A 15,858-nucleotide genomic window follows, 5' to 3' on the forward strand; every position below is an offset into this window, starting at 1 on the left:
GTTTCTCACATTGGTAGCTTCTTGCCTAGGATTGGGGAATTAAAATTATTTATTTAGTTGGTTTTTCTTGGTTATTTTATGAGTTCCTTCAAGTTAGTATAAACTTTTAAAGGTAATAGTACTCAGTTCTTTGTAAATAAGGTGACTGGATAGAGAATATAGTGGATAATAGCTGATAACCCTACAATCAAAGTATGCTACATCTTGCTGATTATTGTGATTTGTACTCTCTTTCACAGAAAGGATTCCCAAGAAATAATGTAAAATCTTGGCTCCCTAGAGCCTCCTGTGCTTCTCCATGTTCACAGTTTCTTCCAGGCAACAGAGGTTATGTCATCAAAGTTGGTAACTGCATCTTACAGCAATAAGAAGTGTGGAGATTTATTAAAATTTATTTCCTCCCATTCGTCTTTGTTTACTGTTAGTCTTTTCCTCATGCTCTTCCTTCCTGTTCTGTTCTTAGTTGCTCTCTTTATATCAAAGAAGACATTTGGAATTTGTTTTTTAGGGCTTGGCTAGATTCACTTAGCATAATCTGCTCTAATGCCATCCATTTCCCTGCAAATTCTATGATTTTGTCATTTCTTAGTGCTGCATAATACTCCATTGTGTATAGATGCCGGAGAGATAAGGGAAAGCATATGGAAATGGTAGGAGACCTTCAATGATACACAAAATTATAAGAGGTTATGAGGGGCAAGGGTGAGGGAAAAAAAGGGGAGAGAATTTAACAACAGCAGAGGAGGTAGAGAGGGAAGATAGGAGGGGAGGGGAGGGGAGGGGGGATAGCAGGGGATAGGAAAGGTAGCAGAATACAACAGTCACTAATATGCCATTATGTGAAAATGTGAGTATGTAACAGATGTGATTATGCAATCTGTATTTGGGGTAAAAAAGGGAGTTCAAAACCCAATTGAGTCAAATGTATGAAAGATGATATATCATGAGCTCTGTAATGTTTTGAACGATCAATAAAAATAAAAAAAAATAAAATTATTTCCTGATGTTTCAGTATACCTAGTGTCTAATAAAAGTACCTTACCAAAAGTTTGAATTTATATGAAAACTATATTGGAGCTCTGTTAAAGATATCATTCTTTCTACTTCCAGATGAAAGTGTCAAATTGGTAGGATCCCTATATTTAACTTCTAAGAAGTTGTAGTCACTTCTATAGCTCTTTTTAAATGACTTTAGATGTCATTTCATGTTTCTTTTCTTAGCCAATGTGTTATGGCCACTGAAGTTGGGGAAAAAGCTATTTTTTTTTTTATGTCGGGTGCATCACAAGACTTAGTTTATTATGGATAGATGGTTCCCACTGTTCTTAGCTTTTTTTTTTCCCTGAAGTACTCTTGAGTGTATATTTTCATTTTTGCATTTACATATAAACTAATATAAATATTCCTGTGTTCCCACAGATTTATTTTGATCAAATTATTTACATGCCTGAATCATGTTTTCAATATTTTTCCCCTTTTCCCATATGATCAGGACTTCAAGATTACTATTGTGATTTTTTCAGTGCTCTATTAATTTTTTTTGGCGCAATCTGACATAAAAGTACAAAGTATTTTTATTTATTGCTTGTGAACCAATAAATTTATAATTAGAGTCTTAGCTACTCCTTCTCCAATGTACGCTTTTCAGTACTTTTTTTTAACTACTGAAAGTATATCATTTTTCACTTACTCCAAGTTAGCCATTTTTAATCACATTTGAGCTATTAACTGCAGATTTTTTATATGTAGTTATTCATAATTCCTCAAACATTTATTTTCTTTTATAATTTCATTCAAATATTTGTATTTTTTTAAAAAGCCTTTATTTTTTTTCTGAAAATATTTATTTCACTTTTAAGATAATTTTTTCCTACATATGGAATCCAAGTTTGATTTGAATTTCAACTTTCTGCTTTCCCTAGCACTTAAAAGATGTTCCATTATTTCCTCCCCTTCATTGTTTCTGATGAGAAATCAGAAGTAATTTGTATAATTGTTTCCCTTATATTTATGTATATATGTATGTATGTATTTATTTTTAAGATTTTTTTATTTCTTACATGACAATAGTGGAATGCATTACAATCATAATTATCCATTAACAGCACAATTTTTTACAAAGCTTTTCATTTTTAAGAGCAGTTTTAGGTTCACAGAAAATTGAGAGGCTGTTATTTCATTTTTAAACCCTCAACAATGGGGAAATATATAGGAGTTAAAATTGAGTTCTGGCCTTCAAGGAATTCAGTCTATAGGAGAATATTTACACTAAGAAATGCATATATCATGGTAAAGTAAGAACATTACTCTTAGTCAAGTACTATATACAGTTTTCAGTGGATCATAGAAAGGAGGACATCTCCATCTTTTCGGGGTAAATTAGAGAAGGTTCTATATGAATTCACATTTAAGCTAAGCCATAAATAGTGACTAGGATTCTATTTGTGGGATCAGTAAAGCAAGAGTATACCAAACAGAAAGGAACAGAATGAATGGAATGGTGGAATGTGAGAAGGCAAGGTGAGTTTGAGGATTAACAGCATATAAAAGTAATGTATAATGGGAATGATGTACTATAAAAAGAAGAATTGAAACAGGTAGATGGGACCAAGACAAGAATATTCTTGCATGCCATGCCAAGAAATTCCGAATACAGTCAACCCTCTATATCAATAAGAATCCATATCCATGGATTCATATACTAACAAATTGAAAATATTTTGGGAAAAAGCTATTGTCTTTAATGGACACATGCAGACTTTTAATCATTTTCCCCCAAACAATACAGTAATATAACAACTACTTTCAGAGCATTTACATTAGGTATTACAAGCATTTCATTAGGTATTACAAGTAATCTACAAGTGATTTAAAATATAGGAAGCATGTGTATAGGGTATATGCACATTATACACCATTTTTGTAAGGGACTTGAATATCTTCAGATTTTAGTATCCATGGGGGTCCTGAAATCAGTCTCCCTAGATTCTAAAGGTTGCATATCTTAAGGCAAAAGTTTCTTATGCATGTTCTCTTGAATATTTTAGTATGAAATGTTAATATATATATTAGTGCTAAAGAGATTTTAGTGTCAAAAAGGTGAGGGGAATACTGAGTTAAAAATAGTTAAGCCAAAAATTAGGCAATAAAAGACAGGTTATGACACTCTAACATGTCTTATAAATGGTGTTTGAAATGCTAGAGTTACAGCAGTTGGTAGCAAGATATATTTGAAAAACAATTTAAGTGAAAATAAAACAATCTTCTTGATGTTGTTTTATTACTATTTGAAGTTGAGAGCTTTAACATGGGTAGATAAAATTCTTCATTCCTTAAAAGAGATCAAGAGGAGTTTTCAAAATAAAACAGGGTCATTCCTTTACAGTAATTTAGTACTCTCCAAGAGATCTCTGATTTATAATTTGGTCTCCTGAATGGACTTACCTGCAGGGAAGAAGATTCCCTGGGAAGATAAATCATCAGTGAATAAATTGTCTTTCTCATTTATGTTAGTCTCCTGCATGCTTAATTAGCAAGGATCAGTCTCCAAAGGTATGATCACTCCTTTATGGGGAGATGAAAATTGAAATCTTTTACCATGAGAGTCTAGGACAGATTTGGATCCTGGTGACTTCACCAAAAGTATTTCTCAACATTATATATTCTTCCCATAATCCATTGTCCTATGTAATCAGTAAATTAAGAAAACTAATCAATGTCTTCTGAATGCAGGCATCTGCTTTCTTATGCTTAATTATACTTGAGAAACCCATGTTGAATAAAATACTCTCCATTTTCTAAATGTTAAAATGCCATTATCATTTATATTGCATTTATTTTATTGCACAAGATCCTGGTAATAAACAATTTGACAATAGTACTTACTGACTTGCCTTCCCTACAGGGTAATGATGATAATAATGTGGGTTTTTTAATTTTATTTTTTATTCCAACAATAAACCTTCCATCTGTCATTCTTTTCTGTATACTAAAGTAATACTGCTCCTGGCATGGGTCACATTTGTAAATGTTTCATTTATGAACCATTCCTCCTCCTGACTCCTCTGCAGTACAGAAACATGCCAATAAAGATGAGCTGTCTTGTAGTTCATGTGCCTCTCAATTTGGCATTACATTCACTCTGACATTTCCTCAATAGTTTTCAGTAGGAAGTTGTCCTACATAATTCTTATGACTTTATTTATCAAATAATTGTGCTAAAAGCTCTTTAATGTGTAAATTATATGACAACTGATTGTCTTAATATTTTATTTAAGTGTTCACATTTTTCCTTCCCATTTCTCTTATTATAGACCATTCTGTTGCACCAACAATATTACTTAACAATTCAATTTAGTGTTCTAGAAGACAATACACATCCTTTAGGTAGTCAAGGATATTGAAATTATGGTAAAAGGGTTGGAAAATTATGTTTTTATTCAAATTATTCTTTGATAGCATCTCCTCAGTATATTATTTTATGAGTAAATTATCAAGTTTCATGATCTGATAAACACATCTTGAAACAGTTGGCTGAGAAATTTGAGTATTCAGAAACAGTTGAGTTAGTTGCTTTAGAGAAGCATCTTCAATATTGGCAGTTTAACTCCACTTTTTTTTTTTTTTTTTTTTTTTTTTTTTTAGAGACTAGTGGATTTTGTGGATAGTAATTCTAGAATCAACTGAAAAGCCCAGATTTAGAAAATTAAAGATAAAACGGGATTCAGATCTCTGTTGAAAACTCCTGGAACGGATCAATTAAAAGAGAAAGGGAGAAGCAAAGCTGTTTTTATTGTACTACTTACCTGGGGATATGCGTAAGAAATGTGGCCAAATGAGAAATACTGTATTTTCTCTGATATTATATAAGATCAGAATTATCTGAAGTATTTTTTACTTAATTATATTGTTTTAGATTGCTAACGAGTCTTTATGGATTGTTTATCCAATCCTTTGTCTATTATTTATACAATGTAATTATGCTACCAGTGTTTTTGCTTGATTTAGAGTGCAGCAAAAGATGATTATTTTTGAAATAAAGGTGATATGTGTTAAAAGATTCGGATGCTTTATTCTGCACTGCCTAACACTAGAGGTTGACACCAACCTTATCACCCAATAAAAAGTAATGGGAGTTATTTTGCTTTTTCCTTCTCTATGTTCCAAGCTCACACAAGGTTACATTTTTTTTTTTTTGGTTATTGTTGTTACCATTGTTGAATTAATGCCACATTTTAAGAAAGAAGAGCTGTTATTGCTGTGACTCTTCTTCATGTGTTTCTGTTGAAAGAAGTCCTTGGAGACCATCCAAATCTGTCCTGCAGCTTACTTCACCAAGGAGAATGTCTAGGGGTTATGGCTGGCCATCTGGGATACCTGCATCTCATTGTCACTAAGGAGCCATACAAGGCATTTCTGTAGTTCACAACAGCTTGTTGTCCAGTCTGTAGGTCAAGGATCCAGGCAGAACTGACAACATTGCTATGAAGAGATATCCTGCCCATGCAGAATCAGTGGAAAATTGTTTAAGAACAATAGACTAAACTACAATTCTAAAGTCTCATCTCAGTTTCTTTGGAAAATAGCATGAAAATGATTCCATGGTAAAGAACTGAGATTTTTCAGAAAAAAATCACTTCTAATCCTAGGTGCTTTAGAAAAATTTACATTTCATATTAATCCTGCTAATCAAACTGTTACTACTATAAGTGAATATTTCCAATCTTTTAGAAAATTATAAAAATTAAGTATCACACATATTTTTCATTAGTAAGATAATGCCTATGTGTGTCTTGTATGTATTACCTGAACTGTTTCTCTTTTAGCATTCTAAATCAGTATTCTATTAATCCATTATTTGGATGGTATTTCTTAAATGTCTTAGTATTTCTAGTAAAAAGCACAGATTTTTGAATGCAAAGTCTATAAAAGGAAATGAGATAAATTATATGACAGTTTGGTGGTTAGCAATTTGAAATCATCTTTGAAGCCCTTAATATAATTAGCAGTTTCGTTTTTGGTCTGTTAAATTCAAGTCACATTAGGTTAATGTAATTAAAAGCAGAAAAGATTTTGTGTAGCCAAACTAGTTAATTAGGCCCAGTCGGTTTAGTGTGTTCATCTTTATTTCTGATTGTGAGCTCTGATTGCAGGGTAAGCTGTGTACTCCATAGAATAACTAAACCAAAAAGCTTACTTAATTTACTTTTTTATAAAGAAGCATGCTTTTATGTTTGCAAAGATAATACGAATTTTCTCCTGTATTCCGAAAATAAAAATAATGATGGTAGATTTTTTTTTCATGCGAATCAGGAGATATAAATGATTTTCTTCACTTTGGGCAGAAAAAAATGTACTTTATACCTGAGTTTTCATTATTGTTATTCAGTAAACAGGTCAGAAAAGGAGATAAAGCCTTAGACAAAGGGATTTCCTCTTGCTCCAGAGCAGTCTTTAAGTGTTTCTAGAGGACTTTCACTTCTCAGGAAGATAATCAAGTCTACTTACTCATAGAGACTATTTCTGCTGTATAAAATCAAATGGATTGACTACACTGAAGACTTTTATACCTCAGCGTCTTCAAAACATTTTCTTTTTAAAAAAATTCTGACTCTTCCAATGAAGAATATAAAGTTTAAAGATATTTGAGACTTTGAAAAAAAAATTTTACCACCCTTCTTCTCTTCCTTCCTGTCTCCTTCCCCACAAGGAGCAAGACTACTGGGACCTTCTTTTTGTTTTGCTTTCATCAAGTATGTATATGGCTGAGGCCCCCCTTTAAGCACTGTCTAGAGCTTATGGAAATGTGGGCTTCTAATGTGGTTACCACTGGGGCTGGTAAGGTGGATGGTAATGAGGAAGCAAGACCTCTGCCTTGGATTTTTGACATAGGCTAGATGCCAGCATATTGTCTGCAAGCTGAACACGTTCTGCTTCTGCACCCCCAGGATTATGTTAATTGAAATAGTGCTGCAGCAGCTCAGTGTTTAACATTGTGTCTGTTCATTATACAAACTAGTTTTTGATAGGTTTACAATTTGGCTGTCAAATCCAGCTGTAGGAAGAAACCTGCCAAGAAACATTTCTTAGATTGTTTCAAATAGTGCCGTTTTCACATTTCTAGTATTTTGTGTGTGTTATACATATTTTTCCTCCTTTCACAGAGAGAGGAAATGTCAAATTTTCTTTAAAAATGGGCATCCTAAATTTACAATAGGTATTACATATGACTCAACATAAATTGGTGATGATTAAAAGTACATTATGTACCAACTGAAAGCTGGTATGCTAATTTGATGGAGGGCACCATACTATGTGCTGTTTCTGTTCTGTGTTTTGAAAAGAATAGGACACTTTGTATTCCATATTGGTTGTTGTGGCAAAGAGAACTAAGGCTTCAGTTCAGCCATTGCCAAATGGCATTGCCATAATTCCTAAATCAATTTGATTTTATAGAAATGATAGACTATTATTATATTTTTTTCTCCTTTTGTCCAACTGTGTTGCTTGTTCCTTATAGTTTTATGAATTTCTGTGTTTATAATCTTTGAGGAAATCAGTTTCTCTCAGGCTTAATGAAGCTTGTTTAAAATTCCATTGGAATTAACATCTTTGGGATTCTTAAATGTTATTGCCAGGATACTAAATGGGATGTTGTATTTTATAGTGAAATTGTCTTATTGATGGAGTGGGCAGGGGTTGTGGGCTTGAGAAGTGTTTATACCAATTGGGGAAGTCCAATCAATTTTTTTCCAAATAGAATAAATGTGTCTTACATCATCTAATTTTATCTTCTCCTTCCATTTATCATTTTAATTCATCCTTTCTCCGTAGTCCAGAGCTCGACCTTTAGAACAAAGTGTCTCAGAATAAGCACTATTGATGTTTTGAGTCAGATAGTTCTTTAATGTGAAGGATTACCCTGTACTTTGTAGGATGTTTAATAGCATCTCTGCCAGGTACCCACTAGATACCAGTAACACTGTCTCTGCTCCTAATTCATTCATTCTTTCTTTCTTTTTCTTTTTTATACAAACTGGGTCTATATATATATATATATATATATATATATATATATATATATATATATATATATTCAATGAACCTTTATTTTATTTTATTGATATGCCGTGCTGAGAATCAAACCCAGTGCCTCACACATGCTAGGCAACTACTCTACAACTATGACTCCAACTGCTTTTTTTCTTTTTAATCTTTTTTGTAGTTGCAGACAGAATGCCTTTATTTTATTTATTTTTATTTTTATGTGGTGCTGAGGATCGAACCTCATGCATGCTAGGCAAGTGCTCTGCCGCTGAGCTACAGCCCCAGCCCTCCAGTTGCTCTTTCTTTCTTTTTTGTTTTCATTTTTTTGATGGTGGGACTTGAGCCCAGGCCCTTGAACATGCTATAAAAGTGTCCTACACTGAGATACATCCTTAGTCCCCCTTTCTCCTACTTCTGACAATCAAATATGTACATATATATCCAGATATTGCCAAATATACATGAGGAAAGATTAGGGTGATTGCCCTCACTGAGAATCATTGTTTTGGAGGAAACATTTATAACATATAAAGCCTAAGTATAACTTATTTGTTAGGCTTTACAGTGTTAATACACATGCATATTTTTCCAGATAAAACAAATGAAAGATATGTTAGTTATTAATTTTAATAGAATAATGCTAGATTTGGCCTAACAAAGGAGATTACTTTTGATTAGACAGGAATCTCTTGAATCAATTTTTAGGTTTTTTTTTAGTTTTATTTATTTTATTGTTTTTTAAATACACGATAGCGGAATGCATTATAGTTCTTATTATACATATAGAGTACAATTTTTCATATCTTTGTATATAGAGTATGTTTAGGCCAATTCATGCCTTTATACATGTACTTTTTTTTGCATTACAATTCTTATTACACATATATACCACAATTTTTTCATATCTGTTTATACATAAAGTATGTTTACACCCAATAAGAATCTTCATACATATACTTTGGATAATGATGTCTATCACATTCCACTGCCCTTGCTAATCCCCTGCCCCTCCCTATCTTTCCCACCCCTCTTCCCTATCTAGAATTCATCTAATCCTCCAATGCTGCCCCTCCCTACCCTACTATGAGTCAGCCTCCTTATATCAGAGAAAACATTCAGCATTTGGTTTTTGGGGATTGGCTAACTTCACTTAGCATTATCTTCTCAAATGCCATCCATTTACCTGCAAATGCCATGATTTTATTCTCTTTTAGCGCTGAGTAAAATTTCATGTGTATATATGCAACATTTTTTTTTATCTGTTCATCCACTGAAGGGCATCTAGGTTAACTCCAAGTTTACCTATTGTGAATTGTGCTGCTATAAAAATTGATGTAGCTGTATCCTTGTAGTACGCTGTTTTTAAGTCCTTTAGGTATAGTCCGAGGAGAGGGATAGCTGGGTCAAATGGTGGTTCCATTCCCAGATTTCCAAGAAAACTCCATATTGCTTTCCATATTGGCTGCACCAATTTGCAGTCCCACCAGCAATGAATGAGTGTGCCTTTTTCCCCACATCCTTTCCAACACTTATTGTTGTTTGTCTTCATAGTAGCTGCCATTCTGACTGGAGTGAGATGATATCTTAGAGTAATTTTGATTTGCATTTCTCTGATTGCTAGAGATGATGAGCATTTTTTCATATATTTGTTGATTGATTGTATGTCCTCTTCTGAGATGTGTCTGTTCAGGTCCTTGGCCCATTTGTTGATTGGGTTATTCGGGTTTTTTTTTTCATGCTTAGCTTTTTGAGTTCTTTATATATCTTAGAGATTATTGCTCTATCTAATGTGTGAGGGAGGTGAAAGATCTATACAATGAAAACTACAGAACCCTAAAGAGAGAAATCAGAGAAGACCTTAGAAAATGGAAATGCTCTTGGATAGGCAAAATTAATATTATCAAAATGACCATACTACCAAAAGCACTATAGAGATTTAATGAGATTTTGATCAAAATCCCAGTGTCATTCCTCATAGAAATAGAAAAAGCAATCATGAAATTCATCTGGAAAAATAAGAGATCCAGAATAGCTAAAGCAATCCTTAACTGGAAGAGTGAAGCAGGTGGCTATACCAGACCTTAAACTATATTACAGAGCAGTAGTAACAAAAACAGCATGGTATTGGCACCAAAACAGACTGGTAGACCAGTGGTACAGAATAGAGGACACAGAGACTAACCCACAAAATTACAATTATCTTATATTAGACAAAGGTGCCAAAGACATGCACTGAAGAAAAGATAGCATCCTCAACAAATGGTGCTGGATAAACTGGAAATCCATATGCAACAAAATGAAATTAAACCCCTATCTCTCACCATGCACAAAACTCAACTCAAAATGGATCAAGGATCTAGGAATTAGACCAGAGAGACTCTGCATCTAATAGAAGAAAAAGTAGGCCCTAATCTTCATCATGGGGGATTAGGACCCAACTTCCTTAATAAAACTCCTATAGCGCAAGACTTAAAACCAAAAATCAATAAATGGGATGGAATCAAACTAAAAAGTTTCTTCTCAGCAAAAGAAACAATCTGTGAGGTGAACAGAGAGCCCAAATCCTAGGAGCAATTTTTATCCTTCACACATCAGATAGAGCACTAATCTCTTGAATCAATCAAGTGCATAGTATAATATACAATTATTATAACTGGTAGATATTTTTTGTTTTGTCTATATGTACGTATCTCTGTGTGTATTGAAAGATTGTCTGGGATTTAAAAATGTTTATAAATATCTTATATAATTTTTGTATATATAGTACTATCTTAGAAAATATTAATGAAGATTACCGTAAGTGGAAAATCAAAGGTGCAATTTGGTTGATGTTTTTCAGTCATTGACAGCTAAAATCGTTGTTATTGATGTAAGAAAATACATTTTTTAAATTTAAAATGTTTTATAAATTTAATTTTTAAAGCTTTTATAAGTTTGGAAGATTTTTTTGCATCAGTATGTAAATTATATATGCATTGCAGTCATGATGTTTATCCATTTAGTTCTATGCTACTAAGAATAAAAAAACTTCTCAAGATACTTGACTCATCAAAGAACATTTCTTAAAAAAATTGTTCAAATGGTACATATTATTAGTATTTGTATACTTACAAAAGATAGAGAAAATATTTGTAGAAAGCCTAGTGGATTAGTTTTTTTTTGGGGGGGGGGTTACTGAGGGTTGAACTCAGGGGCACTTGATCATCGAGCCACATCCTCAGTCCTATTTTGTATTTTATTTAGAGACAGGGTCTCACGGAGTTGTTTAGCACCTCACTTTTGCTGAGGCTGGCTTTGAACTCCAGATCCTCCTGCCTCAGCCTCCTTACCTGCTGCGATTACAGGCATACAGCAAAACACCTGGCTCTAGTGGGTTATTTTTCATTTATATACTAGATACAATTCAATTGTAAATGATAACTGTAAAGTAAATTTATATAAAAAAATAGAAACAGTTTTTTCTATTTATATTAAATACTGAAAACACCAATATGTGTTCCCAAAGCATGCCTCCTTGTCAAATGAATTATCAAGTTTTTCCATAATTGAGCTGAGTTATTACAGTCAGGAATGTAATAACAGGGTGTGTACTACAAAGTCTTTTGGATTTCTTAGCTCTCTTTGAGTTTTGGTTCATCTCATTATTGTTTCCTACCATTCATCTCACAATTGGAATTGTTCCATGTCTTGAGAATCTCCAGGCAATCCTCTCTTAACTCCTACTAACAAAATTCTCCTCCTCCATTTATAAGAATTCCTTTAAAATATAATAGCATTGGGCTGTATTATAATAATAATGTTATTCCCATGTGTGCATAAGCAAGACTAGACATTGCCAAGTATTTAAAAATTATAAAAGTAAATTAGTACTATATTATACAAAAGCTTAGAAATAAATCTCTACTGTTGAAAATTATTTATATGTTATTATGTTTTGGCTCTCATTTTCTACATATGTTTAAAACATACACTTAAATATGTTTTAAAATTATTCCCAAAGCCTTGCATTTGATTTTAAATAAAATACCTTGACTTATTGATTTTAAGAACAAAAATAATGTTTAAACCATTTGTTTCCTCTGTTTTTCCTATCTCTTTTATCTATTATTGTGTAATTCCTTCTGAAATTAATCAGTTTCCTAAATAAACATACCAGGACATTCAAGGTTAGATTCTGAGGCTGAGAAGGAAGCTGAATGTGTTGTCCAAAATACAGAACCAAAAAAGTACATCTAGGGCCTGGGGTTGTAGCTCAGCAGGGGAGTGCTTGCCTAGAACATGAGAGGTGCTGGATTGATTCTCAGCACCACATAAATATAAATAAATAAAATAAAAGTATTGTGTCCAAGTATAACTAAAAAAAATATTTAAAAAAGTACATCTAGGACCACATCTCAGATCAATTACGTTCTCTTTCAGTACTGGGGTTTTTCACTCTTCTTTTAGCTATAATAAGTTTGTTTCTTCAGAATATTTAGAAATGTTCATGTGTTACAAAGTAAGTATATGATGAAAGGTGATAGTGGGTCTTCGTTGGAAGGTCTTGATTTTATGATACTCAAATTGTTCTGACTCTCAAGCATTCAAGTTTATTAAACTCAAATTTATTAAAGAGTAATGATGATAACAGGATTGTGGGCTGTGCATGTATTTTCATCTGTCCAACTCACATAACCAGAGACCCATATCTTGCCTAGAATCTTAGCCCTGTTCCAACTTGTTATGTGACATCAGACAAGTCACTTTCCTCCCAGAAAATTCTGACTGTTTACTAGGCATGGTGACAGGTTCTGAGGCTATGAAGAGGAATTAGATATGCTCCTCTGCCTTGTAATTCACAGTCAGGAAGGAAAATCTGACATTTAAAAGCACAATTAGAACATGTTGTAATGATGAACACAGTGGAGGTGAGTGGGAGGTACGGTTGCAGTTTGCTGAGCTGCTGATCCCTTTAGTGAGAAATGAGGGTATTATAACACATTTGCTGCCATTCTAACTGTGGGATTTCACTAAAGACCAATATTTAAAATGATATGTTTACACCAAAAGCATCTCCTGAAACAAAATAGGTGGCACCAAGAACCAAGAGTCTCAAGCTGGGTTTTCATTTTATTTAAGAATCCTACTTCAAGGTTTTCTGAGATGATTGCAGATGCATAAGAAACACACAGACATGTAATGCTGATGCTGATTTCAGTGCTATTTATGAGAGGAAACATGGGAACATTTTAAATATCTATCAGTAGGGGAAAAATTTGACAAAATATGTAAAACCATACAATGAATACTATGTAGCCATTTAAATTAATGCTGAATAACTGTTCTATATTTTAGCAATTAAAATGTAAAAGTCTCCTCATTTTCATTGAAAATTCAGGTCACAGAAGACCACATGATTCTATTTTAGTAAAGTAGAATTTTAATATGTACATATGTTCATATGTATATATGTTTATGCATATCTTATTGCCTGTGTGCATATACTACATTTGTGAATACTTATATATGTATGAGTATATATATATATATATATATATACACACACACACACACATATACATGCACACACATACATGCAGAGAGAAAGCTAAAAAGAAAGATCACAAAACATGGATAATAATTAGCTCTGGAAGATTATTTTTCTTTTTAGTGTGACATATATTTTCTTCCCTGATTTATTCAAAAATTTAAATACATATGGAAGCAATGAAATTATAATTGTATATTTTAACATTTATTTTTTAATTGTTTATTGTAATTTGTTATACATGATGGCAGAATGCAATTCCTTTCATAATGCACATATAGAGCACGATTTCTCAAGTCACTGATTGAACACAAAGTATTTTCACACCGTTGGTGTCTTCATACATGTACTTAAGGTAATGATGTCTAATTCATTCCACCATCATTCCTACCCCTTTAAGGCTTTCTTTCCCCTTCCTCTCCTTTGCCCTATCTAAAGTTCTTCCATTCCTCCATGCTCCTCCTACCCCATCACCATTATGAATCAGCATCTGCTGCAGTCCAGCTGCAGCAAAATAACCAGGGTGGGGGGGGGTGACGAACAACTTGTGTACATTGATACAGCAGGAGTGGGAGCCGTTTATTGTAGGACAACAGAGGTATTTATACATTCCACACAGCTTATCTTAATTAACATAAACTAGATACAGCAGTCAACCAATAAGGAATCTCCACACTTAAAGGCTCGATGGCGTTACTTCACAAACACTCCCTCTGGCAAAATGCCAGGTGCCATCCTGACTTGTTTACAGACTCTAACACGCATCCTCACATCAAAGAAAACATTTGGCTTTTGGTTTTTTAGGATTGGCCTGATTCACTTGGAATTCTCCAACTTTGTCCATTTACCTGCAAATGCCATGATTTTATTCTCTTTTAATGCTGAGTAATGTTCCACACATCAGACAGAGCACTAGTCTCTAGGGTATATAAAGAAAACTCAAAAACCTTAACAACAAAAAATCAAACCCAATCAATAAAGGGGCCAAGAAACTGAACAGACACTTCTCAGAAGAGTATATACAATCAATCAACAAATGTATGAGAAAATGTTCAACATCTCTAGCAATTATAGAAATGCAAATCAAACTAAGATTTCATCTCACTCCAGTCAGAATGGCAGCTATTAAGAATACAAACAACAATAAGTGTTGGTGAGGATGTGGGGGAAAAGGCACATTTATACATTGCTGGTGGGACTGCAAATTGCAGCAGCCAATCTGGAAAGCAGTATGGAGATTCCTTGGAAAACTTGGAATGGAACCATCATTCCACCCAGCTTTCCCACTCCTCGGTCTTTACACAAAGGACTTAAAAAGAGCATACTACAGGGACATAGCCATATCAATGTTTATAGCAGAACAATTTACAATAGTGAAATTGTGGAACCAACCTAAATGCCCTTCAGTAGATGAATGCATAAGGAAACTTTGGTATATTTTAACATATATAAACCTTTATAAACTATATCAAATTGGATGAATAACTAGATTTTACCTATAATAGTAGTTTCTAGTCAACACACATCTCATGATTATTGTATGCAGGTATTATTTCAGATATGAAAGTTAGAGAATGAACAATGCAAAGAAAAAAATACCAGGATGATATTTACAGTGGAACCTTAGAGCATCTCATCATTTGTTTATACAACTATTGAAAAAATACTAAATTTTAAAACAACAGAAATGAAAACCTCTCTGTTAATATTTGGTTTGTTCTTATACAACCAGAATATTTAGTTTGATTTTCTACATTGAAATAACTCAGACATTCCAAAATAGTAAAACTTTTATAGAGATTTCAATAAACTCTATTAGGCATAATGAAAAAAGTGCTTGAACGTTTCCTTTCTTCTACCCTCTCTCCCTCTCTTCTTTCATCCTTCATTGTTTCTCTGTTTCTTTTTTCCTTTGTTTAATCTGCTCACCATAAATAAGCAAATGTGAGATTAAAACCTTCATGAATAAACATTTTAGAAGTTATCCTTGTAAAATTTGGGACATTATAGATATTCATGGTTAACTGAACTCAACTCCCTAATTGAAAGTGCGTTGCATTAAATAAATTACATTAAGTAAATCCAGTCCAATTTCTGCATCCCAGTCTTAATTCATATTTGACTTCAGTCTACTTTTTGAACTGGATATTTATTTATATTTGTAATTATTCAATTAATGTTCAAGACTATACCTGAACATGACTTTCCAAGTGATTGATTGGGATCTGTTCAATCTGTGCCTCTAAAGTTACCAAGAAGCTGCTTGGGAGAGAGCTACATGTACA

At 33.1% G+C, this 15,858-nt stretch overlaps 1 protein-coding gene across 1 annotated transcript in view; it reads left to right on the forward strand.

Moving 5' to 3' along the window:
* The window catches only part of LOC144253098 (roundabout homolog 1-like), a 161,364-nt gene that overhangs the window by 38,809 nt on the left and 106,697 nt on the right, over positions 1 to 15,858 (forward strand). Inside the window, 1 exon segment of the mRNA XM_077795008.1 lies at positions 12,493 to 12,544. Coding sequence (XP_077651134.1) covers positions 12,493 to 12,544 — 52 coding nt within the window.

This window comes from Urocitellus parryii, unplaced genomic scaffold, assembly GCF_045843805.1.
Source record: "Urocitellus parryii isolate mUroPar1 unplaced genomic scaffold, mUroPar1.hap1 Scaffold_92, whole genome shotgun sequence".
Taxonomy (NCBI): Eukaryota; Metazoa; Chordata; class Mammalia; order Rodentia; family Sciuridae; genus Urocitellus; species Urocitellus parryii.